We start from the raw sequence: 25,388 nt of genomic DNA on the forward strand, positions 1-25,388 counted from the left end.
ACCTCTTTGCACAGTTTACTGTACTTTCTCTATCCATATTTAATATTTGTACTTCAGACCTTGTAAAAGACTTCTGCGGTAAGTAAATAATTAAACTGCATCTCCATTTTATACATGAAACAACTAAAGTATACATTAAGTGGCTTCTCCAAGTCTACCTTGCCAGTAACAGAACAAAAATCGCAATTTGGCTGAATGCCAGCCTCAGGCTGTAATATACACCTATTTAAAACAAAACAGAACTAAGCCAAAAAGCACATTTTTGTTTTAAAGGACATTTAAAAAATACAACAAACTCTAAACCAAAACAGAAAACCCTACTGCAGTCTTTTACCTAGATGCAAGAGCCATTTTCCACTCTCATTTCACCTTTCTTCTAACTTTCACAGCTCCAGACTTCATATTGCAAGCATCTGAACAGTATTTTATTGGTTATGAACTTGTGATGTCCCTGTCTTTCTTACATCCTTAACTCTGCCCCAGAAACAGAACGCCCACTCACATATTTCTATAGGCTTCATTCTTGTCAAGAGCTGTCCACCACACTCAGCAGGATTTAATATTAGCAGTACAAAAGCACCTTTATCAAATATCCACATTTCCAGCAAGTTTTGAAAATTTTTAGTAGCAATTAGGTCTCTGTGCCTCTGAACTAACACGTAACTTGTTTCAGTCTTGTCAACATGAAAGGTTAAAACATCATCCGTCAGTCCTCCCCCAGTTAACACATTTTAATATAGCCTTTTGATCTTCCTTTAACAGCACTTTCGAAAGTATTTGCCTGCAGGACTGTGACATTTAGTAGGGAAGAAGATATAGGTCCCTGTCATTCCTCTACTTTCAAGGCTTGGGGTGACATGAGGAAATGGCAGTAAAATTGCTTTCCTCACAAGGGGCACAGAAAGAAAGACTGACAGCACACCCCCAACTCTTTCTCCTCCCTGCTCGTCATCTGTAATGAGAATGGGCCCAATTCCTTTACTGAGAGAAAATACAACAGATTCCTCCAATATCTCCACTTATTATTATATTCTTCTCTAAAAAGATGTTGGGGAAAGCAACCATTCAGAAGGGGCTTTCTTCCAGAGACAAAATAGGAGCAACCCATGCTACCATGAAACTGAGTCAACTGTACAGAAATCCTCTGAACAAAAAAATCTGAGCAAGTTGACAACACTGATTACTGAACTCCTTCAACTCACTCTGTGTTAGTTTATGCAGGTTTTCACTAAAACCCAAGGAAGAACCCCCCCCAGTTATTCAGGTGCATATTCTTGCCATAGGAACAAATTAACATATTCCCTCAAGAATTCTGTTACAGCAATATCCGAAGACGATAATTGGATTACAAGAACATGACATGCAATCATGAGAAGCTGAATGTTCTAACAGCAATACGAAGATTTATTCACTCAATCTTTTTTGGGTAAAAAAGGGGAAGAAGAGTTAGAAATAAGGAAGAAAATGAGTAGAACGTATATTTTGATTAGTATTCACTATCATAATAAACCATGGACAAACACAGTTGGTCCTTGGCTTACAAAGCATAAAGCTGTCAAAGATTGTTATACTAAACAATAGCACATCTTCACCTTGAACCATGCAAAGCAAAATAAAGATGTGCAAAAATGAAAAATTGAAAAGCAGCTGGTTATTCCGACCACGAACAAAATTTAAAGGAAACAAAAAAGTAGGTTCTTTCCTCCTCTCACAATAGCATGTAAGTACTTTCCAGTACCAAAGAAACACCTATCTTGATTAGAACTTATTGCTGAGACTAAAACAAGCATTAATACGTACTGCTTGTACAATTCCTTTCCAGAAGATACTGATAGTCAGTTTTGTAGTTCATGACGGACTTGCTGTCAAAACTTCATGTAAGACCAAAACAAATACTTAAGACTGGTAATGCAGTTATCATTTCAAGCTACTTTAGTTCAAATTGAAGAGAAAAGATACCCTCATTCTCACAGCATATGCCAGTCACTATGTTCTTGTTGTCTTGGTGGTATCATTATGCTTACCAATATTTCAGTGAAATACTTGTACATCCCTACCAAGTAGGCAATTATGTTAATACAATTTATTCTTTGTCCCGCCAGCCACACATTACATTGGTATAACTGGTATAACCACACTTTACCACTTCTGCTTTTGTTAGGTGTCCCTTGTGTGCATAGCCAAAACCACAGCCAGAGCCTTACTCTGGACACAGCTGTGCTGGGTGAGTATGTTACTACCTCATCTTTTCTTGGTTTTGTCTCTCCTTTGTTTAAATCAGGACCATGAATTTCCTATGGCATTTGCTATTTTTTTTTTCAACTGATATTTCCTACACTTCAAAACCATTTTTATTATTTACTAATACTTAATTTTCCAGTTTAGATAAATTTACTAATGAGGATCCTTAGAAATGGTAAGCATTTCCAAATGAACAGGTGGGAAAATAAGTTTCTACCTTTTTCTGTATTAAATTAGTAAGTTTGTGTTTATTATTTTTTTTTAAATTTGTGTATCTTTCCCCCATGATTTTTGATCTGTTGATCAAAGAAGTTGGAAAGACAAGTTGAGTTCCTGTATGTTTCCTAAAAACTGGCAGTTTTTAGACTCCGCAAGAGAAAGGCAAGCAGAATTCAACTGTTGCTCTTCACGTTCTCTGGTCAACCCACCAGCACACACATCCACATGTACTACCAAGCCAGCCAGCAGGGAAGCAGCTCTGGCTGGAGAGCTCACGCTCTCTTCCAGGACAGGATGCTGCAACAAAGGACTCTGGGAGGTGAGAGCACAGGCAGAAAAAGCAAAGCCGGTATCAGGCAAATCAGGAGAGAAGAGAATTCAAGGACACAAATTCAAAAGCAATCAAGCTTTGTTTTCCACAGGATGCCTTATTCAAATGAGGATTGCGCTGTGTTTGACAGTGCTGTTCACTAGGACTGTCCTGTGGTTGACAGCACGATAACTATGTTCAGAGAAAGGAAAACAAATTTGACAAAGGTACTTGACACTTAATGGCTCCTAGAGTAAGCCTATTGCTAGAAAGAGAAAAGGAGATGCAGCACATGCCCAAGGCATTGTCTCTTGCAAATTAAGAACTCTATTATTTAGTGCTTATTGAATAGCTTATGTAATTATAAAATATGATTCTATGATTACAAAAATACTCTTAACAAAACCGTTTTCTTTAGTCTCGCAATAATTTTGCATCACATAACTTTTCTATTGATAAGTATTTATAAATAGAAATGATAAAATAATAATGCTGGCAGTAAGCAATTCTCAAAATACTTAATATTTCAAGCTGGTGTAAAATATAATGAGGATTTCATTAATAAATGCGGTTGTATGCCCAGTACGCTATCACAACGTTTTAATAACACAATTATCTGCAATACCAAACTGCAGTTGATCAGAAACTGATATTAGAAGTTTCTAATTGATTTCCGTTATATTTTTCTTTTGCAGATGAACTAGTTGCAGCATTCAACTTCTACATAAAATGAAATTTTTACTTAAAGCCAATTGAATTTTTTATTGCTTACTAAGAACACAGACCAATCTACCAGACAGTAGAAATTACCCTCTGAAAAAAGTACCAATTTTCTGTATGAAAAAAGTTTTACCTTAATAGGTAGTTTAAGAAAAATATCACTGTATGCCACACCACTCTTGTGTGGAATAAAGGATGAATTAAAACACATTGTAATCTAATATATATGGCATATATGCATTTTTTAAATTATTAACTTCTATTATTCTTCAACATAAAATGTATACTACTTCAATTCTCCTGTGTTGATGATACATTCTATAAAGTACTCAGAGGTTACAAGTTTACAAAATAGTTGCTGTCTGGTAACATTCTTGACCCTAGTATCGATTAAAACTACAAAAAGTAACTTGATTTACTTGCTTTATACCAATGCCCTTTATTCCTTATGATGAAACAATGTAACAACTGAAGTCTCCTCAGACTAAAACTGTATGTCCCATAGGAAAATGAGACAAAGGTGTCCTTAAAAATAATATAGGAGGATAATTTATTCTATAGTATTAGCTACTCATAGCTACATGACATCACTACCAAGGAATGTTAGATTACCTGACTTATCCATACATTGAAATAAATCCATCCTGCGTGATAAATTTGACCTTAATTTTGAGACATATCTCTGAATATATGGGGATAAATTACAACACTGATGTAATATTATTATTTTTGCCCAATATATATGAAGATAGACATGGAGATTTTATCTTAAAACATATTAATGAAAAGTAGTTTAATTTTTAATACTAATTGTCATCCAGTTAAAGAAAAAACATGGTGCGGGTAAAATCAGAAGTTCACCTTAGTGAAAAAGACTGCTACAAGATTATGTTAGAGTTACACTTTAAGAAGATTCTGTTTAAGGCAGTTCTCAAATAATCAGTATGGCAAGGTGCACCAGACCTAACCTATTCCAACAAGTGAAGTGCAGTAAGATGAACTTTTAGAGAGAACTGTTTTAACCTGATTCACTAGGCAGAAACATTTGTGACTGAATAAAACACAAAACCTGTACCACAGGAAATGCCACAGATGCTTCTTTTCTTTCTCACATTCATATAATATCAAAAGTGCATCCAAAGACGTTAACAGAATTACTCTGAATTGTAAATTAAATATTAAATCTGATTGTACGATCCTACACGGTCCTCTGTCTTTCCAAGGCGTCTGCAACAATACAACCCGCAGTAAGTAAGAATTCACAAGACTGGGTATTAAGAGATGTATTACAATATTTCATTTTAATCTGTCTTCACTTTAAATGTCAGTACAGCTATTATGATTTTAAATATTATAAAGTAATAAATTAAACCAAAGATATATGAAAATACCTATTTACTGAATAAACGCAAGGTCCTAAACTCCTGCAACTGAATGCCTGTAGGCAAGTGCTCATGCATAATTCTTATATTTCAGTGAGCTTACCTACAGGCCTAAGTGGCCCCTATAAAGCTAATCACAATTTACAGGCTCCTAGAAATACACTGTATAATGCGTTATATGCACATGAAAACTCAATTCCTCAATTACATTTTCATCTAGATCTCAGAGCAAAGTGTTAAACAAAAATTTTCCCCCATGTAACCTAATACCTGCCAAATATTGCAAATCTCCCAAAGAGAGTAACTAGAGAGGAAGAAGAAAAAAAGAAAAAAGGGCACTAAATGAAACACTGGGCAAAGGGGAAAATGTACTGAGAATAAAATATTGCATAAGATTAAAACTTAAAATTAAAGTAAGCTACTGCACTGTAAGAAAGAAGTAAACTATAAAAAGATATAGCAAAGAGCTATGAGAAACTCCTGAGGAAAGACATATGCAAAACACTAAGCGCAGCATATAAAATTAAGCAGTGTAAAAAGATTTAAATCAACAAGTTCAGTTTTGATGAAAATATCTCAAGAGAAAATGTAAATGTTTCTGAGCTAGAATATATAAGCAAAATTCTCAAATATGCATCAAACCATATTTTTCTGAGGGGAATCATAATGCACAAAAATTCAAACTGTGTGTGTAATAACAGAAAAATTAACATTAGCAATACTTCACTATTAACACAACCTCCTAGATAAGTCTGTTATTACCTACATGAATGTCTATGTTGCGATAAAATTTCTATTTAGAGATCTTGGATCTCTCTTTGTAGGAGGGCTCTATTTTATTAAAGAGGTTGTGGAACATCCGTCATTTCAGCCTTCTCTCTGAATAATAATATTCCATAATTTGCTTTCTGTGATGATTATTTTTCCCATTATATCATCCAGTTTTCCCAGAAATATTAATAAATGAATGTTGTTTAAACATGACTACATTCAAAAAGCAACAAAATTCATACAAAAATACCACAATATACATTTAGTTGTTTTTCTTATAGCAAGTCTTATCAACAGCTGTTGAAGGTTTCGGTATATTCATATTTTGTCAACATTACAGTAATTTCTCGGAGAGTGATAATCAGCTGTATGAATGTGTATGTCATCAAGCTATGTAATATAACAAGAAATAATGTAAGTTTACAGACATATCAAATTGCTTTTTTTCCTCTGTGGAACATCCAAAGAATGATATTAACGCCTTCTTGGAGAAATCTGCCTCCTCAACCTAGCCAAGATGCTAATGTCTCTCTAAATTTGCCTTTAAAAGAGAACAGAAATATAAACCAGAGAAAAAATAATCTATAAAGACAAGTTTAATAACTGATGATGGACAGAAAAACAAAGCTGTGTACCATTTGAAGATCTGACAAGCAGAAGACCAGCATGCTTTGCTTAGCCAGAAATATCAAAGGCAAAGCGAATAGCCTTTACCTGACAGCATGGGAACCCTGGAATTCTTTGCATCTGATAAATCAGGGAAAACATTTCTGCTAAAAACTTTTTTTTTTTTTTTTTTAAATAGTTTAACATTTTAGAATATAAGCAGCAAATGAGATTAAACAAGGGTATAATTAAGACACACTATTCAAGAACTGTAACACATGAATTAGGAGTATCCTCTAATGAACTTTGCTATTTTTAAAATTTGAAAGAGGATGTAGTGCACCGTATTTGATTAACTCTTGAGCTACGAAGTTCTGCATAGAGGACAACTGCATTCAAGTATCAAAATATAGACTTAAGTTCTTCGAAGGATCCTATTATCATGAGGAACCATCAGAAGACTAGATTTATTTTCTTGCAAATACAAACAACAACAGGCTGTCCATAACTTTCCAACTATATCAACATTTTTTTAAAGGGGAAAAAAAATCCAGCTAACGCTACCTTCAGTAGCATGCTTCCCTTCTCAAAAGTAGAAATTATTCTTTCTTGATCTAGAAGAGAATTCTGGCTTTGACTGTTTTTGCTACCAAAAATCAGTAAAATATAAGATAGGATAAAAATAACAGCAATTTCTTTTGGAATTCTGCATTCAGGCAGCAAGTTAGTAGCAAGCTACCAAGTCCTAGTTGCAATTTCAAAAGCTCCCCAACAAGCTCTCACAAACGGGCTGCCAATCTGAACAACAACTAGTCATATCTTCAGAGCAATTGTGTATATTGAAAAGCTAACACTAAGGCACATTCCTGAAATTTTTCAAGAACAATTTAGATTTGTGTTTAATTGTAAGAATAGAAAAAAAGGAACTTTTATTTTTACAGTATTTACATTCAATTGCAGATTTTGATTTTTAAAAACTGTGCATTTCGGACATGTTTGATTTGAAAGAAGTAAAAATTGAGGCTACATCTAAAAATCTGATATGATCTATATCATTCTTTTCCTAGTAAATAAAAAAAAAAAAAGAGATACATTACTAATGTACCTTTGTAGTAACTTAGCTAGTGCCTTGTGCCCCATATTCATAATAATTGTGCTGTTATTATTTACAGAAACTACTAGCAGTGGTTTAACCCTTCATATGAAGCAAACTGAAGATCATCTGCATTTGGCTTTTCAGTACTCACAATAAAATCTAGAACATCTACTAAACAGCAAAACACAGAAATCAAAACAGTGTTACAAAGACTGCAATAAAAACTGTGGCCCGATCTATCATTTGAAGACAAATTTTCTCCATGTAAACTTTCTTCACTGAGAAAACTGCCCTTTTGTTTCAAGAATCTCTTTCACAGTTACCACAAATGTATGATTAGCACAGTTCTATTTACAGACATTCAGATGATAAATATAAAAAAAAGTTAGTGCTCTTTTTGAATAATAATTAGAACGTGTATGTATTTACATTTAATGAATATAAACAGCAATGTAGACATAATTTACTCTAGAGAAAGTTCTCAAATTGCTGCATTTGATCAATATATCTTTCTTAACACAATAATCATGTCTTTCCCATGACACTCTGAAAATAGGTATCTAACCTTAAATTCACAACAGAATGATAATTTCATAAGCTGTTATTGGATACGCTGATAAATAACTGAACTCTAATTAAGGGTTATAATTCCTTTGGTTTTTTATCCCGCTACTTTTTTTGATAAAAGAGGCAACAGATGTGCTAAAAAACAAAAACAAAAACCAACCACCAAACAATTTCTGGCTAAAGAATTCATATTGCTAGAAATGTATAAACCATATTGCTGTACCATACTGCATATTAAATAGAGTTTAATTTTGTTTGGGGTAGAAACAAGGAAGAAAAATGAAGACTGAAGAGTATGAAAATTATAAAGCACTTAATTTTTTGTGAAAGTATTTTAAATATGTATTAATTTATATATTTTTGGTAAGAAACAAAAGCAGAATTCATGGTTACCATAGTTACACATACTCTTTGTTGTGTTTCAATGCCACATGATCTGATTCAAAGTAATACACATCAGGCTCTTCCTCATCATCCTCTGCAGTGTGGATGTTGGCACTCTCTTTGGCAGATGGTACATATCCAGCAACAAGCCTAGCCTCAGAAAGTGGCTTTCTTAGTCCATCACTCCCATGATCTCCCGTATTACAATTTCTCTCTTTTTCATTCTGTTTAATTTCTTCAGACTTTTTGGGAGATCCATTGATATTATTAATACCTACAGGTACATTCTTTTCAGTGGGACTAAGATTATTTTCCTCAACCTGTCCGTTTTCTCTACAAGGAGAGTTATTTTTAGTAGGGCTACTTCTGGCAGGGGCAGCCCTTCGTGGTGAAGTTCTCAATGTATATCTGTGTTCCTGAAGTTCCGACATAGACGTCATTTGAGCTGAAACACAGTCCAGCACTGAAGAATGTGGTTCAGGTTCACCTGAGATTGATGCACTGTCATGATGAGCATTCGGGTTGCTATTGGTGTTTTCAGCACACTGTTCCTTAGAGGCACTACTATCTCCTACAACATCTACCTCCTCCTCCGAATCCCTTAACAAAGATGACTGGATTTCAGAAAAGGACCGGGTAGCTGGCTCATCTGCCTGATTAGCATGCTCCTCAGGCAAGCAGTCATTTATTATTTTGTGGTCCTCTAACTTTACCTGTTCTTGAGAGTTTGTGCAAGGCACATAATGGTCTACAACACTGTCCTCCTTGCTGCTATTAAGCAGCAACGAAGAATGGGCAAATGAGTTTCCATTTTCTGCTACTGTTTTGTCCTTGGGCATACAGGAACCAGCACTGGTTTGCTTAGTGTTCCCATCAAGCTGACAGTCATCACAGTTAAGCGAATTTGAGTCTCTCTCACCAACTCCATTGACAGTCTGATAACCTGCGATCTCGTCAACTATTGCAGAATTATTAAATCCTTCTGCACAGACATTCACCTTTTTAACTTCCCTTTTGTCACAATCATCCAATATAAGACATCGACAAGCTCGCTTAGTCCCTGTGGAGACTGCATCATTGTCCGACACTAAGCTTTTATGCTCCAATGATTCCTTCTCTGTTTTAGTAGGCAAGTCTTCTTCTGAACTGTTGGGTGCCTCTGAGCGTAGACAGCGCTTAATTCTTTTCAAAACTGGTGAAACAGGTTCTGCTTGTTTTTTTTCACAATTTTCCACAGTTTGTTTATCAACATTATCTTTTTCTGAAGTAGACAGCCCTCTCTTTCTAGGGCTCACCCATGATTCCCGAGCACTCTGTTGTTTCAAATCAGTAGTTCTTCCACCGTTACTTCCCTTCTGAGCTTGCACAGACTCTGGCCTCTTCTTTGGCGACCTTGACCGTATTTGAGGATGGGGTGAAACTTCCTCTGGATGAGCAATACTACGGTTTCTTAATGTTCTACCACAAAAGTTTTCATCCAAACCATTTAATCCCACTGTAGATCTTGTAACACGAGTAGATCGAGAAGCAGCCATACTATGGCAAGTCCCTAAAGTATGTTCATCATGATCCACTCATTGGGAAACCTTCAAAAAATGTAAACAAGAGAGTCAGGAAAAATATTTTAAAAACACCTACAGACATAGCAAATCTGCATATATTGTCACAAATGCACCTAATGTAAAGCTGAATATGCCTATGCAATGTATTAATACTACTTCGTTCTGTGGTATTTCCTTAGGGCATTAATAAAGTTTTCCACATAAGCTACAAAGTAGCTGACTTGGTATTTGTGGTTGTACTGGCTTTAGTACTTGTGTGTCAATGCTGTCCATATTTATGCCTTACGTAAGGCTGGAATGTTCCAGTTAGGCTCCAGTTACTAAAATACACTATTTTTATGTATTGTATATATGATACAATGTATTGGCATTATTAAAGTTTGTCTGGTCAAATGAGAAGTATCAAATCAGATTCTTAATATCCCACAGTTTCCAGTTACATGGTTTCACATACTAAGAAGGAAACCATTACAATTGTATTTGCTTGCTCACCTGTTGGTTAAAACAAAAACAAATCACTCATAAATAACAAAACATAATTGCAATTCTAATTTAACAGGGGATTAAAAAAAAAAATCGCATCAGTATAAAATAGTTACAGTCATTAATAGTAAAAATGAAGTAAACCAAAATGCCTGAATCAGAATCATAAAATCATTCAAGTTGGAAAGGACTTTGGGAGACAATCTAGTCCAACTTCCTGCTCAAATGAACATCAAGACTAAATTCAGATTTAGTTACACAGGACAGTGTGCAGCTGGGTGTTGAAAATACAGATATTCTGGAACTTCTCTGGGCAACCTGTTCCAGTGTTTAATTGTTCTTATAGTGAAAATATTTTTTCTTAGACCCAGGTGGGACCTCCCCTATTTTTGCATCATTTGCATCAACAAAAAGCCTGGCTCTATCTTCTCAGTAATCTCTGAGGTACTAGAAGGCTGTTTCCCAAGCCTTCTCCATTTTTAAACTTTTCACACAGCTGGTGAGATGAACCATCACCTACATTGGCTTTAAGTAAATTCAGACTCAAATCTAAGTTTAAAACATCCAGTTTGAGAGTGTCTGTATTTCAGTTTTCAGGGTGAAATGCAGTACTCGACTTGCCCAATCTCAAAATAACACTTTTAATAGAAATCAGTTCAGTCTTACCCTTCTATTCATTTCATCTTTAAAAATTCGATGTGTCAAACTGCATATCACCACAAACTTGTCATAATATCCATGATAATGAATAGATTCACATTTGTACATAATGGCATACCTTCCCTTTTCCATCTACCCAAATTCCAGATTATACAAACCTGTTCAATTGACATATGATGTGAAGACTTAAAATTTTAAATACAGAATCAAACCTTTTACATGTTATTTAGAAAGACTGAAAATGACAAATGGAGGAAAATTGTTTCAATAGATGTTTTTCATCTTCAGCAAAGGAGAAAGGAAAAAAAAAAAAAGAGCATAAATCCTCACAAATCTACTATTTAGGTGTCAGATGGTCCTAGATCAGAAAAGAGAGAACAGGACAAGACCAGTATACCTCTTAAGCAATACAGTTCTGTTTCACAATTAACAGTAATTACTATAGTCTATTTAAGTATTCATAATGCAAGTAGTATTTCTTAATGAAAGTAATGTATCCTAAAAATATTGCTTAGTATAGCTCTAGATACAACTGCATAAGACAGCATTCATTTTGTGTAATGAAGAAAACGCAATTACAAAGTGGAAGTTTCAAATGTGCTCAGGCAGCTGCTGCTCCTTTAACAACTGTGTTGTAGTTCCAACCCCCCTGCTTGTTAGCTATTCCCACTGCCTTACACGAATGCCCGGAAAGGTGCACTGTTTGTATTCCTGGAGATACAGGTAAAGAACTGCTATCGTACTAACTTCCATTCTGTCCATTTGAAAGTAACGACACATGACAAAGTGTGAGATGTCCAATGAACTCTGTCTTAAGAGGAAACATAAGTAACACGACAAACAGCAAATGGGCACAACATCAGTAGTTGAGTTGAAGAGAGGAAAAAAAACCATGTAACTATGTGTTGCCTATAATGGTTGTTTATATCTATTTTCCACATGGATAAACTTGCCTGCATATCTTTCGGGTTGAACCCAAACATGAAAAACAGCGTCATTTAGATATTCCACCACACCTAGGTTGTTCTAATTAAGGCGAGCACACATTAAGGATGAGTAACTGACATTTCAAATGGATACCAATAAAATAAATTAAACCAAATTCCAATGTACACTTTGGTGAGTAATTACTGCTGAACTCGACAGACATTAGAAATAATACAAAAGACAGAAATCTTTACTGATTTGCTGGTATGTTACTTTCTAAAGAAATACACCTTACATAACAAGTTAAAAAGTTATTATTGACTTAGTACAAAATGTAAAAAACTTACCATTGCAAAACTAGAAGAAATATAAACTTCTGACATTTCATACAGCAGACTCATACTGCGCCACTGGAATAATATCAATCACCATCGCTGATATCCATGATGTAATACAAATGCCTTTTTACTAGTTTATGCCATCAGATTAACAAGATTTTGAAAACTGTTGAGAAAAAGACAAAGGCATCAATAAAACATTTAAATTATTTCATTAAAAATTAAGAAGAATGCAACAGGACATATAAAGAGCAACAGCTTTTTTAAGAAGCAATTATCAATTTTACAAGTGTCCTACATAAGGAAGAGTATGCTATAAAGTAATTAAGAATGTGAAATGCTAATTTAGATTTCAAATGTAAAATATCTTTCTTGGTTATTTTAAGTGATTCACTGTATCACACTAAAGATTTGCAAGCAAATGAATTCACAACAGAGTCGTGTGTTAGGGTATTCAAACCTCAGAAGATATTTGAAGAGACACAAGAAAACAAGTAGTGAAAGATATTACTACAACTAATGAATTATGAAATGCGTTGTCATAAATATATTTTATAATTAGATACACAGTGAAAAACAATTATTTCTGCTATTTAATTTTAATCAACTGAGCAGAACTCAAAACTTATATGGGCTCCAAATCCCTGAATAACCTTCATCTGCACAACAGTAGTGAAATGCTTTCCAGAGTTCACATTAAACCTGTTCTTCACCCAAGCAAAACAATGTATACTACCTTGTTTATAGTGGAATCGAACCAATTTTGATACTGAAAGACAGAAATAAATCTAAGGATCCAAAAGCCACACAATGCTTTCAGTTGTCTCCAGAGTTTGGGCATCAGTGCCAATGCCCAACAGCTATTACTTGAAAAATCATACCAGGAACTGCATTTAATTTAAAAACATCCAGTACTATGGAGGCACCATAAATCACTATAGAACAGTGATTACTGAACCTTTCTCCATATTCTCTTGACTTCATAAAAGTGAACTTATTTTCATATTGACAATTCAGAAACTTCATGATGTGAAACACAAGCCGACAGGTTCCTCCACGTTTTTCTTTCTACACAGTTATTATATTTAGACTATATATGTCCAAAGCCTTTGGAAATTGTCTTCTTTCCTTTCAACCTATTTATGATTTCATACTCATGAGAGCAAAAAACGAATTCCCCATTAAGTTGACAACTCAAAATATAAACTGAGCCAAATAAGAGATTAATTATGTCTAGTTACAGTGAAATTCAATAATGAAAGATATTTCTACAATGATGTGACATGAAGTTATCATAAATTCTATTATATGGATAACTAAATCATATTAGATTTCAATTATTCAGTGGAATTTCTTAATTTAACAAACAGCAGAGAACGGTCATAAGAAAAGACAAATGAAGAATGGAAAAACAAGAAGGCAAGGAAAAACACTTGAAAATGCAAGAGATAAATGACTGAAAGGAATGAGCAGAAAGGAACAGTTGCTACTTAGCTGCACCAGGAATGGAACCAGAAACGGTGAGATATGAACTCCATAAAGAGCTCCAATATCAAGGGACTTCAGCCTATGTCCCCCTGTCCCCTCACCATCAAGTTTCTTCTGTTTTTAATATTCTGGTACACTCTCAGTTACTTAAACCTATATTGTTGCCTTTCCTATAGATCTCTTTAACTGACAGGAAAGATACACATGTAGATACCAAAAGTAAAGAGAGATTTTGACAGATTTTTGCAAAAACCAAACAATATACCCCAACAAAAATCCCATAGCTCAGTAACTTTGGTAAAACACAAAATACGGAAAAAAGCCTGAAAAAAATATAACACTAAGTCAAACAGGAGGAGGTCTAATCTCAATTTTTAAAATTATTTTACCAGTCCATAAGTAAAGAAAATTCCTATAAGTTGTTTCAGGAATGGCTGAAATAGTAATGTCAGTCTTTCCTCAGATTTGTACATTTTATCTCCACCAATTTTCTTTCCCCTAAAACAACCCTATTTTACTCACAGCAGGAAAGACACAACCCCTGCTGTGCCTAGTCACCTTTGGGGAGAGCAAGAGCATTTTAGAAACACCAAAAAGAATGTCTAAATATTGTAAGAGGAGAAGCCAAGGTGCGGAAAAAAGTTTTACCTAGTCAGGATTCTTTTTTAAGTAGCGGTTTCTGGGGCGGGGGTCAGGGGTGGGGGGGAGGGAATTCGAAAACTTTAATCAGGATACACTGAAATGACTGCACCTTAATTACTGCTTAAAAACTAGAAAAAAAAAAAACATTCACAAGAGCTTACTAAGTGAACAATAAAATAACTTCTCCCAGAAGTTTCCTTGGAAAAATTATCTTGAAAAGAAACTATTACTTCTTTACATTTCATAAGCAATCAGAATTACTTTTTTCACCTAGCACAACCACATCTTCCACGGCAGAGAAATTCAATGGAAGAGTAATTTAATGTTTTGCATACCACTCATTTTAGAAGGTATTTATGAGTTGGAATAAGGAGTGCAAGGGAAACTAAATACGCTTTTAGGTCTAAGCCATTTTTCAGGGAACCACATCAAAATTTAAGAAAGAGAATATTTAAAGAGAAAGAATCAGCTAAGAAACAACCATGGTCTGGTTTGCAAAGCCCACTAAAAATGAGGCAGTTACAGGTGAAAGTAGAATGTAATGCGGACAGAGACAAAGCTTTGAAGTAAGAAAGGGACTCTTGAATTTGTCTCTTGCGGGGAAGGACCTGTGTAAGAAGACAGCAAGCGAGTGCTGATGCTGAAACCTTATAGGGAATGGTCATACATTAATCAGTATGGAACTTCTACAGAGTGAGACTGAAGTTCAACTGCTTACAGAAATTGTCAATAACACCTTACGCACAATCAAGAATTTGATGATAGCACAGGATGGAGTTTCAGGGTATGCATTTTAGCATTTGAGAACCCTTAAAGTGTTACATAGCTTTAGGCGGACTCTACTGATAGACACCACAGTCATATAATTATGCTAGAATTTTTATTTAACTTAAGCAGAAGCCTATTTAGCAAAGCTAGTGAATGTTGAACTGTGTGTGTGAAAACCTCCAGCAACAGAGGAAACAAATTTACATAGAGATGGAAACCAACAGTTAAAGACAGCAGAATGAAGAAACTCCTTCCTAAATATGCAGAATAACCAATTTCTTCACTAGGTTAAGACAGTACTGGATCTGGGAAACAAGTCGATTGTTTAAAGGAACCCCAAGAATTAAGAAACACGTACATAGTTAAAAGTATATTCAATGTGGCCGTAAGCTGGAAAAGAAATAGTAAAGAAAAAAGGTCAAGATATGAACATACGGGGTGTATCAGCATACAGGACCTGAAAGCAGCAAAGCAATGAAAGCCTCTACTGTAATTGTGTGGTGGTGCTTTTTATATATACGGTACTTATGATGGATATATTAACATTACATACAACATTAAACAAACAAACAAAAAAATCGTGTATTTGGGGGGGGAGGGGAGAAGAGACTCTTGCAACAGGAAAAAGTCTCCAATAGTTATTTGATGTCACTATTTTATGGAAATGGACAATAGCTACAGCTTTCCACAACAATTCAACCCTAGAAAAGTTTGTTCATCTCATCTAGAGTATAACAAATCATCATCTTATATGAAGAGAAATAATCTGTTCTCTTCCTGTTCTTCTGAGTCTCATCTAATAATCTGTTTCCATTCATGCTCAATAATACAATAATACTGCATGGTGATAAAGATCAAAAGTTTTTCCGGTGTTCAGATATTGCAACTGCAGATACCTGATAGCAGTAGCACTCTCTAGTCCCATACTGCAGTAAATCCCAAAATCATTTCAAAACCAATGTCTGTTATTGGTGTAGTTACCATTTACAAGAGCAAATGTGACACACATATAATTGCCCTCTCCTGTTTCATTTTCTTTCTGCTCTAGATCTGTGGGACCTTGCCTGCCTCTGGCTGCAAGGAATATTGCAGAATGTTTTATTTCAGTCAATAAGACTCTTTGATCGTACCTACTTCTGTCATCAGAACTTGGGAGTCCTTAACATATATTCCTTTTTTTAAAAAATTGTATTTTGTTCATTTAAAAATCTGTGTCAGATTTTACATTATCTTTTTCAAATTGTAACACTTCAGAAGAAACATCACGTTTACACACATCTTTCTAATACCAAAAAGCAGAACATTTTCTGGGCAAGAAAATAAATCGAAACAAAACTATATCAATGACAATAATATGGTGTGATTTGAAAGTATAAGACTGTACATAATTTAGCTAGTTTGAGACAACGTACACTCAATTATTCTTATATCTCATCCCAAACTATTTCTTTAATTATTATATCCTGCTTCCATTGACCTAATGATTTTCTAGACTGCTATTACAATGCACTTAATATAACCCTGTTAAAATAACTGTGACTTTTACATAAGAATATAGAAAAGCCTGCCATATTTCTGAACCTAGAAATGTTTCTTTCACAATCTCTCAGAAACCACTCTGAGCCACTGGCCACTACTTACATTTTAGGAAACAACAGTCCACGAGGAACTAACTTGCTACTGGTCTATCTCAGTGCAGCTATGAAACCAATGGCCAAAATTGATTTTTCTCAAGACTCTTTCTAAATTCCACTTCTCCCAAGGATCTGTAAGAGTTGATAAAACCTGAGTTTGACCTGACACTCTATCTGTAATTCAGTCTTCTACATTAAAGTGGTTTAACAAAGAAAAAGCATAACATTTACCATGAATCTCTTGTTTGTCATTACCTTCTGGTATGAGCACATCATAAATTTTTAACCAATTACTGCATGCATACTCTAAGCATCCACGCACACAATCTTTATGTTAGCAGAACCCTGTATATGCTTCATGCTATGGCCCTTGGCAGGGTGGGGGGTGAAATTACATCTTCTAGTTTTCTTTTTTCCACAGAGAATTACACCAAAGGTATCCTGAATAAGGTTTTGTGTTCTTATTGCCTGGAGACATCCTGATCTTTCTTATCACCATTTATCTTATCTTTTCTTAATCACCATTATCTTTCTTCTTATCAGCTATACACTCCAGACCACGCTATTTCAGTGACATAGGAGAAAAACTATTAGATTTTCTACATTTTAAGCATGCATAGTACTGCTTAAGTGTGTATCTCAAAACAAAAGAATATTTACTAGTTTAAGTCATCTATGAATAAAATTGGTGTATCTCTGTGGTATAAAACAGCAATTCTTAAATTCTCTGCAGAGCAGTAGTATGTTCTTTAAAACAGTACATTTTTTTAAATGGAAAGTTTATTGTATAAAATGAAGACTCCAGAAGCTATTTATGTAAACAGAATCTAATCCTTTACAGAAATATTTGCCCAAGACAAAAAATTAGCATCTTTGAACAGAAGAGAACCTGCACAGACATCAGAGTATCAGGACTTTGGTTTATCTCCACATATAAAGCATGTCACTTCCTAGTAAAGTGGTATTACTAAATTAGGGATGAATTCCATTTAACAAATTATATTCACCAGTCTATCACATCTAGAGTATGCCAGCAGCTCTTCCCACACATACTGAGCTTAGCATAACTACACTAGCAAGAAATTAGTTTTCTGGAGAAGGCACTATATTTTTCTGATTTTACATTACATCAAAATAAGCAATACTTTCAAATTATAAAAACAACTCCCAGCAAAAGACATTACAAAGATCTTACTTGAAATAATATATAACAATAAGCAGCTTAAAGGTATAATGAAAGCTTAAATGCAACAAAAGTAAAAATAAATAAACGTTACGAGGCTCCATGGTCTGGAATTACTGAGATTTCAGCCATCTCTGATACAGTAAGATTGTATTACATATGGTCAAAATACAGTTTGTCAGAACGGGACTACTTATATTTGCTTTATCATATATAAGGATAGCAAGATGAAATAAAGAAAATAAAGAAAAAAGAAAAATTTAGAATAGTAGGAAAAAATTATCAACATTTTTTAAAAGTTGTACCACTCAAAACTAGCAGGGACATGCTTTACCAAAAAACAAAAACTGCCAAAGAACCGGAATGGATAGTTCAATATGCTCATTTTCTTCCTTAAAATAGATGGGTTCACCAGGTCAGACAAACCGATTCTCACATAAAAAAAATCTTTAGAAAGAATCTTCTTACGGAAAAAATAGTTTCTAGTTCTTTCTGCGGGGGAAAAAAAAAGTAATGGAAGAGTAAGCGAGTATGTAGGATGTGTGAAAATAAACAAAAGCTTAACCTCCTCCTCTCCATCACTGCCTTACATTGACCCCTCTTTCCCTACAACCACAAAATAAAGAAAAAGGTCAAACCAGCAAGTTATATGACAATGACTAGCAATGCACATCTGTTCCTTTGTATCCCTTCCAGTCAGCAGCAGGTTATCAAAACAGCTGACTGCACTGATATTTCTCACTCTCCTGGGCTACCTACATGAAGAAATTCACTGGGGGGATGGGTACGATAGAGGCTTACCTTTTCCAGCCAAACATTCCAAGATAAGGTTGCAAAGTTACTTCATATAAAACTAAATATGAATTACACAAGTGTAACTGCACAGCAGAACTCTAGAAAAGCAAACACTCTATCAAATTTCTTCTCCTTACAGACAAACCCTAAACTGCTGTCAGTTTGTTATATCTTGGCCAAATTAGTTTGCGCTGAAATCATACATTGAAGCATCTGCCTCAGACTGATATTCCCACCCTGCTGCCTCTCCCCTCCATTCTCAGTCAAAATAATTACTCATTTCTCTGCACAAATACAATTTTTTTTTAAACGCTCTTACTGCTTAAGACACATCTGACTTTTTCTTCAAGAAGTTTTTCTACCTCCATGTTTTGAAGTATGAAACTGGAATTTGGCATAGAGAAGCATTTGCCTGAGAACAAAAATCCTGGGGGAGCTGTGATGAAGGCAGGCTAAGGGAGTGCTAAACATGAATGGATAGGTAAGGAGAGCACACTAGCAAAATGAGTGGATGCTGACTGGAGAAACAGACAGACTGGAAATCCTGAAGAACTGCTAGAAGACAGAAAGATCACAACTGTGAAAGTGTGAAACTGGAACTGGGAATAACTGGAAGAAGCAGACAGGCAGACCTGACAGAATCTGGGATCTTACCTAGTCACAACTAATCTATACATATCGCCACAGCACCCATCCCAATTATCTATCAGAAATACTGGTGACAACTCTGTCAACACAAATATTTGTGGAACTATACTACGAAATGAATCTACAAATAGGTCTGAGATTAAAATATCACCTTTTCTTTTTTCCTTTTCAGATGGGTCCAGATGGATCAATTTTCCCTGTGGGACAATGTGCTGCAGCACAAGAGTGGGATCATATGGCCAGAACCAAAGGTGAAGATGTGAACTTTCTAAGGTCGTACCAAAGCCTTAGGAACAATAAACTACATTCCACACTTCAATGCACCACCTAGTAGTGCTTCATCTTACCAGAAAGATGCAGAAAAGGTTCAATTACTGTGACACCATTTAATACAAATCGCATTTAACATGAATAAAGACAGCAGCCTTAACTAAACACCCTTACCAAACTTATTAATCAGTCAATAAAGTAACTGTTGTCTGATACAATGAACTTATCAAGAGAACAAAAAAACGACTACGCAAATAACTTTAATATCCCACTTCAAAAAATCATGCTTAACCTCGCTTATTGGCCATCACTCTATACCCTTCTCACCCCACCTACCCACTCCACTATATAATCCTAAGTGAAAGCCCGACTCTAAATTATAATATGCTTTTCGTGTGAACCCATTCATGCGAAACCATTCAGCTGCTAAATGGCTTTGCTGTTATCCAAAGAGCATCTCCTGTGCAGGATTACCAAAACACGTGACTAACATCTTTGAGATACATTAAATTACACAGGTTCTTGAAAAGCTCATTATAAAATTAATTACAGTAACTTGATTACAGTAACCATTTATCAAAATGTTATTCTAGCAGAATAGACTCCAAAAGTATTTTATCTCTTAACCACAGCTAGAAGATAGTTTTATACCAATAAATAGGAAAAATACGCTTTATGTCCTAGTGAAGTTATTATTACAATATGCAGAAAATATCAAGCATAAAAAGACACTTCTCTTTTCCTACAGGTACGGTGCAACTGTAAGGGGTCATGAAGTACTTAATAACCCTGCTAACAGCTTACAGATGAAAAGGAAGGTGATGAAGAAAAACAGTGTCCCTTTACTTTTTTAAAAGCTCCAAGATAAACCAGTCTGTTCATTTTTGTAGAATACTACACGGGAAATATCTACTCTGTTTGATTTACTTTTGGAACAGTGACTGCAAACACGCTACCCTATGAAGTACACTGTAACGTGCATATTGTATGAAATACTGTATAGAACATATTTTTACCCAGATGATTTTTGATCAAGGGCATGCATTTGAAATACATCAATTAATATACTTCTTTATATGCAATATTACAGCATCAGCTATGTAAGCCTCAGAAGGCTATCATAATGACAAACACTGATGTACAAGATAGAGCAATACTACGTACACACCAGGTATTCTGCATGGATTGTGGTTAGAAGTGCTGTTGCGTGGGTACTAAGGCGAGTACCAAACCAGAGAATTTGGAAAATGGAAGCATGAGGCATGCAATGCTTCCTGTAAAATATTTTGAGTGTTGCATCAGAATTAAAATTATTTTGTTCTCAATTTTTCATCAAAATTTAAAATGTCTCCTCTGTCCCCAAAGGGAAAAAAAACCAAGCAAGAATTAAGGATGTTTTTCAAGTTATCTCCATTCATGAAAAATGTTTTAACCACTTATTTTCCATCTGATAATACCTTTGACTCCATCTAGAACATAAGCATGTTGGGCCCCTCGCTACAACAAGGACACTGAGGTGCTGGAGCGTGTCCAAAGAAGGGCAGTGAAGTTGGTGAAGGGTCTAGAGCACAAGTCTTATGAGGAGCAGCTGAGGGAACTGGGGTTGTTTAGTCTGGAGAAGAGGAGGCTGAGGGGAGACCTTATCGCTCTCTACAACTACCTGAAAGGAGGTTGTAGCGAGCTGGGGGTCAGTCTCTTCTCCCTAGTAACAAGTCACAGGACGAGAGGAAACGGCCTCAAGCTGCGCCAGGGGAGGTTTAAGTTGGATATTAGGAAATGTTTCTTCACTGAAAGGGCTATCAAGCATTGGAACAGGCTGCCCAGGGAAGTGGTTGAGTCTCCATCCCTGGAGGTATTTAAAAGACGGGTAGATGCGGTGCTTGAGGACATGGTTTAGTGGTAGACTTGGCAGTGTTAGGACTGCGGTTGGACTTCATGATCTTAAAGGTCTTTTCCAACCTAAATGATTCTATGAAAACTGCTATCCTATGGGCTGGCTCTTTGTAGTCCTAAATGCAATCCAGTTCTGCCAGACATCCCACCTCACCTCCAACATTTTGAAAAACTTCCATGTTCCTCCCTCTGGCCATCTCCAACATTCAAGGATGGTGTGGCCAATTCCAACCTATACATGCACTGACTAGACTGCTAGCAAACCATGTATAGCAGGTAACTGCTGGGCTCAGACTGTAATCCTCCTTAAAAAGTGGACTCCAACTTTCCTGAAAGCTTCAAACTCTTTATATTTCGGAGATCTTCACTCCCAGCTAAATTTTAAGGGGGTTGCTAAGTTGGCCAAGAGGTTCAAATCTTACTCAGTGGTAATGGTAAACAAATAGAGGGACACCTTCTTGCCTAAGCTAAAGGGTTGATCTAAATTATGCCTCTAAATGCTAAAAACACATTCTGGACAGACTGGGGGCAGGGAGGGATCCAGAACTACCCTGGCATCTATGAACAAAAAAAATGAAGCCTGTCACAGCTATGCTGTGGCCCTGCTGTGTCTTCTGACCAGATGCATCTTCATGCTCCTAGAATTACCAGCATCCCTTGCCACATGAGCTGATACTGCAGGCATAATTTTTGCACCACTCACCAGATAACCAAACAGATGTGTTCTCACATGCTAGGGACTCTAGAAAGTAATGAACTAGCTTATAAGACAAACTATGCTTTAACTTTGAATTTAAATATGGTAGTAGCCTACTACCATAGAATCACAGAATCATTTCAGTTGGAAAAAACCCTTAAGATCATCAAGTGCAACCTTAAATGACTTGCCTTATGTTGCTTTTTGATTGGCAGTTATTTTTAAGAGACATAGCTCTTTTTAATGCTCATGTGGCTGTGTTATGACTGACTTTGAGATATTAATAAAATTGTATAGCGCATCTGACTTTGTTATACCAGGTCAAGTCTCTGGCCCACAGCAAGTAGAGAAACATCTATTTTCTGCAGAAACAGTCTAAGATAGTACAGCTGTTGAAACATTTCACTGATATACCTCTATGCTAGAACCTCAACATTGTCGCAGTATTCAAAATAGTGATTTGTGGCAAAAAGACCCATCCCTACTTTTTGTTCCAGCCTTCCATACAGGATATAATTTATTTTCATTGTCTGTTTTTGCTGTGTTGTCTAATACACAGCACAACTGCTAGCTACATTTAGCCATACATGATAGCTTTGCCTTTGCGGATAGCCTTTCAAAGCAGTGTTGAGCACGTTCGTGTTCTGTGAGCAGGATGTCAGCATCATCTGCACAGAGAATGAGCCTGTCTCCCCCCCAGGAGTACTTGAAGGCAGACGGAAATTTTCTCCCAGTGCTTGGGCATCCTGACAGAACAGCAGATAACAGCACTTACAACTAGCGTCTTACAATTTATTCTTAGATTCTTTCCAAATTCTGCTTTGCAACTGACACTGAGCTTGTTAAGCAGAGAGGTTTCATACCCCTCTACAGTTTGATGTTCTCCTTCTTTGTTCAGTCTGTATTTAAGTGTTCTGAATAAAAGACCATTATGCATATTTCAGTCTACTTGGATTCCTGAAGTTTCAACTGGCAAGTATTGAAGGTGTTTTAAGTGCATTAGCAACAGCATTTTTTAAAAGCTCTTAAAGTAACAGTAACCAGCTACTTTCTGTTTGATTGTTGTCCTGTCTCCAGGCACAGAAAAATATGAACATTATCACATAACTTTTCCTTTTTATTACAGAATACCTACTGGTAATAGAGGCCTTGATTTAAAAAAACCAAACTTTATTTTATGAGTGGTCCCAGTTCAACTAGTATATTACTTTGCCTAGCTGCTTCTGTCTACATCCAACTACTTTCAGATAGGAAAGCTGGCCAGAATTTCCTTGATTTAACAGTACAATGGTAGTCTATTTTCCTTTTTTATTCCAATATATATATTTCAAATAGGACTATGATTGCATCATGTGTAATTTTGTTTTGCTTGATTGCTATCTTGCTTTCTTCTCCTGCTCTGCTCAGAAAGTCTTTGCAGGCCAGTACAGTCACTGATAAACAATACGCTGCATTTAATTTCCTGGGTTTTCTGTGTTCTGCCTTGCCTATGCTTACAGTACTAACTGGAAATACAAAGAAAGTTCTGTTTGGCCTGCATTTACATTTAAAATCTCAGCCTTTTAGTTACTGCTTACTTTCTCAACATGAACGTTTTTTTCGTTTGAATGCTTTGGCATAAAATGCCATTATCACTCTGTAAACAACCCAGAAGAGGAGTATTTTTTTTTTGACCATAACTATATGTCTTTGCTTTTCATGTGACCACTGATAAATAATCTTTAGGCTTGCTCTACTCACTTTTTTCATCTAGATGCAAGCTTGCTCATCAGTTTTGCAGTTTCTACAGCCCTTGGCACAGTAAAAACTCAGACCAGTCTGATTCACACTTTTTTTCATCTTTAAAACTCACAAATTAATTATCTTGAAAGATTCAGCCAGAAGAGTAAAACTTTTCCCACAGTACAACTACGCATCAGCTGTTTTTTCTTCAGGTATCTTATTAATTTGTTGAATATATATATTTTAAATTTAAAATGCATTTCTAAGCATTTCTGAGATTTTACATTGTTACGCTAAACCCTCCATTACCCTGTCAATACATTGCTAAAATACAATTACAGTTTACCCTCTGTATGCGTTTCCTTTTGCTTTCTTTACTCAGCTTTGTGATATAAGGAATAGCCAGCTATTCTGCTTTGATTATTATTGTTCTTCAGGGTTGTTTTGTTTTGTAATACTCAGTTTATGATTTCCTGCACCTACATGAGACAATCTACTTTCAAAACTACGCTCACTGTTCAAGCATAAAATGAAAGACTGCCTACAAAGTGAAAAATTCATTCCGATTCTATTATCTCTTCCCACTTGCTGAATACTTTACCAAACACTTTCCAAATACGTCCCATGCTCCAGATATTGAGATGTTGCACTGTATTTACAGAGCAAAAGGGACTTACCTATTACCGCCTAAGCGCATGAACATACCTGTCGCTTATGCACATATACACTCAATCCCCTTTGTACATTAATTCACCATCCATTTTCAAATCTTATTCCTCATTAACTTTAAAAGCAAACCAATGATTTTAACCTTTATTAATTTCAAACCTCTTTCCTCACACTGAGTCAGACCAAAGGTCTATCCAGTCAGTACTGTGTCTCCAACAGCAGCCATGGGCAAATGGCTAGAGAAGAGCAGCTGTATACAATACCTTCCCAGCTTCCAACTGTTTCTAGCTCAGGCTCCTCTTAAGTCATACGTGATTTCTATCTATTTACTAAACTTCAATGGATTTCTCTTCCATGAATTTTCCCTGTCTCCCCTGGAGCTCCCATAAATTTTTAGCATTCAAGCTATCCCGCTGATGTGTTTGTAAAAGAGAATTCTAATTTTTCATTTTTACAAATGGATATAAAGACCCGTAACCTGGAAAAAAAGAAAGGCTGCAAGGTTAGATATCCAATGCAACTCACAGCAACTTCAAATTTAACTCTTTCTCCTTACTGCTTTCAACTGTATTTTACTGGCAGAATAAAATTTTTGTGTTTTACTCAAAGCTCCCCCTTCTGCTTCACTTTTTATGACTTTGCCTATATACATTTTTCCAGGAATAAAGAGAAAAAAAAAGATCCATGGTATTATCAATTACGGAAAGCTACTG

At 35.6% G+C, this 25,388-nt stretch overlaps 1 protein-coding gene across 7 annotated transcripts in view; it reads right to left on the minus strand.

Moving 5' to 3' along the window:
• Positions 1-25,388, minus strand: part of ZZZ3 (zinc finger ZZ-type containing 3) — a 62,993-nt gene that overhangs the window by 23,652 nt on the left and 13,953 nt on the right. For all 7 annotated transcript variants that reach the window (XR_014228329.1, XR_014228330.1, XM_082313505.1 and 4 more), the window contains exons 2-3: positions 12,276-12,432; positions 8,321-9,882 (exon numbers count right to left, since the gene is read on the minus strand). Coding sequence is in view for 5 of the 7 variants with exons in the window: in XM_082313505.1 (XP_082169631.1) it covers positions 8,321-9,831 (1,511 nt within the window). In the remaining 2 variants the exon portion in view is untranslated. The remainder of the gene's footprint in view (positions 1-8,320; positions 9,883-12,275; positions 12,433-25,388) is intronic.

The sequence above is a fragment of the Platalea leucorodia genome, assembly GCF_965183815.1.
Source record: "Platalea leucorodia genome assembly, chromosome: 5".
NCBI lineage: Eukaryota > Metazoa > Chordata > Aves > Pelecaniformes > Threskiornithidae > Platalea > Platalea leucorodia.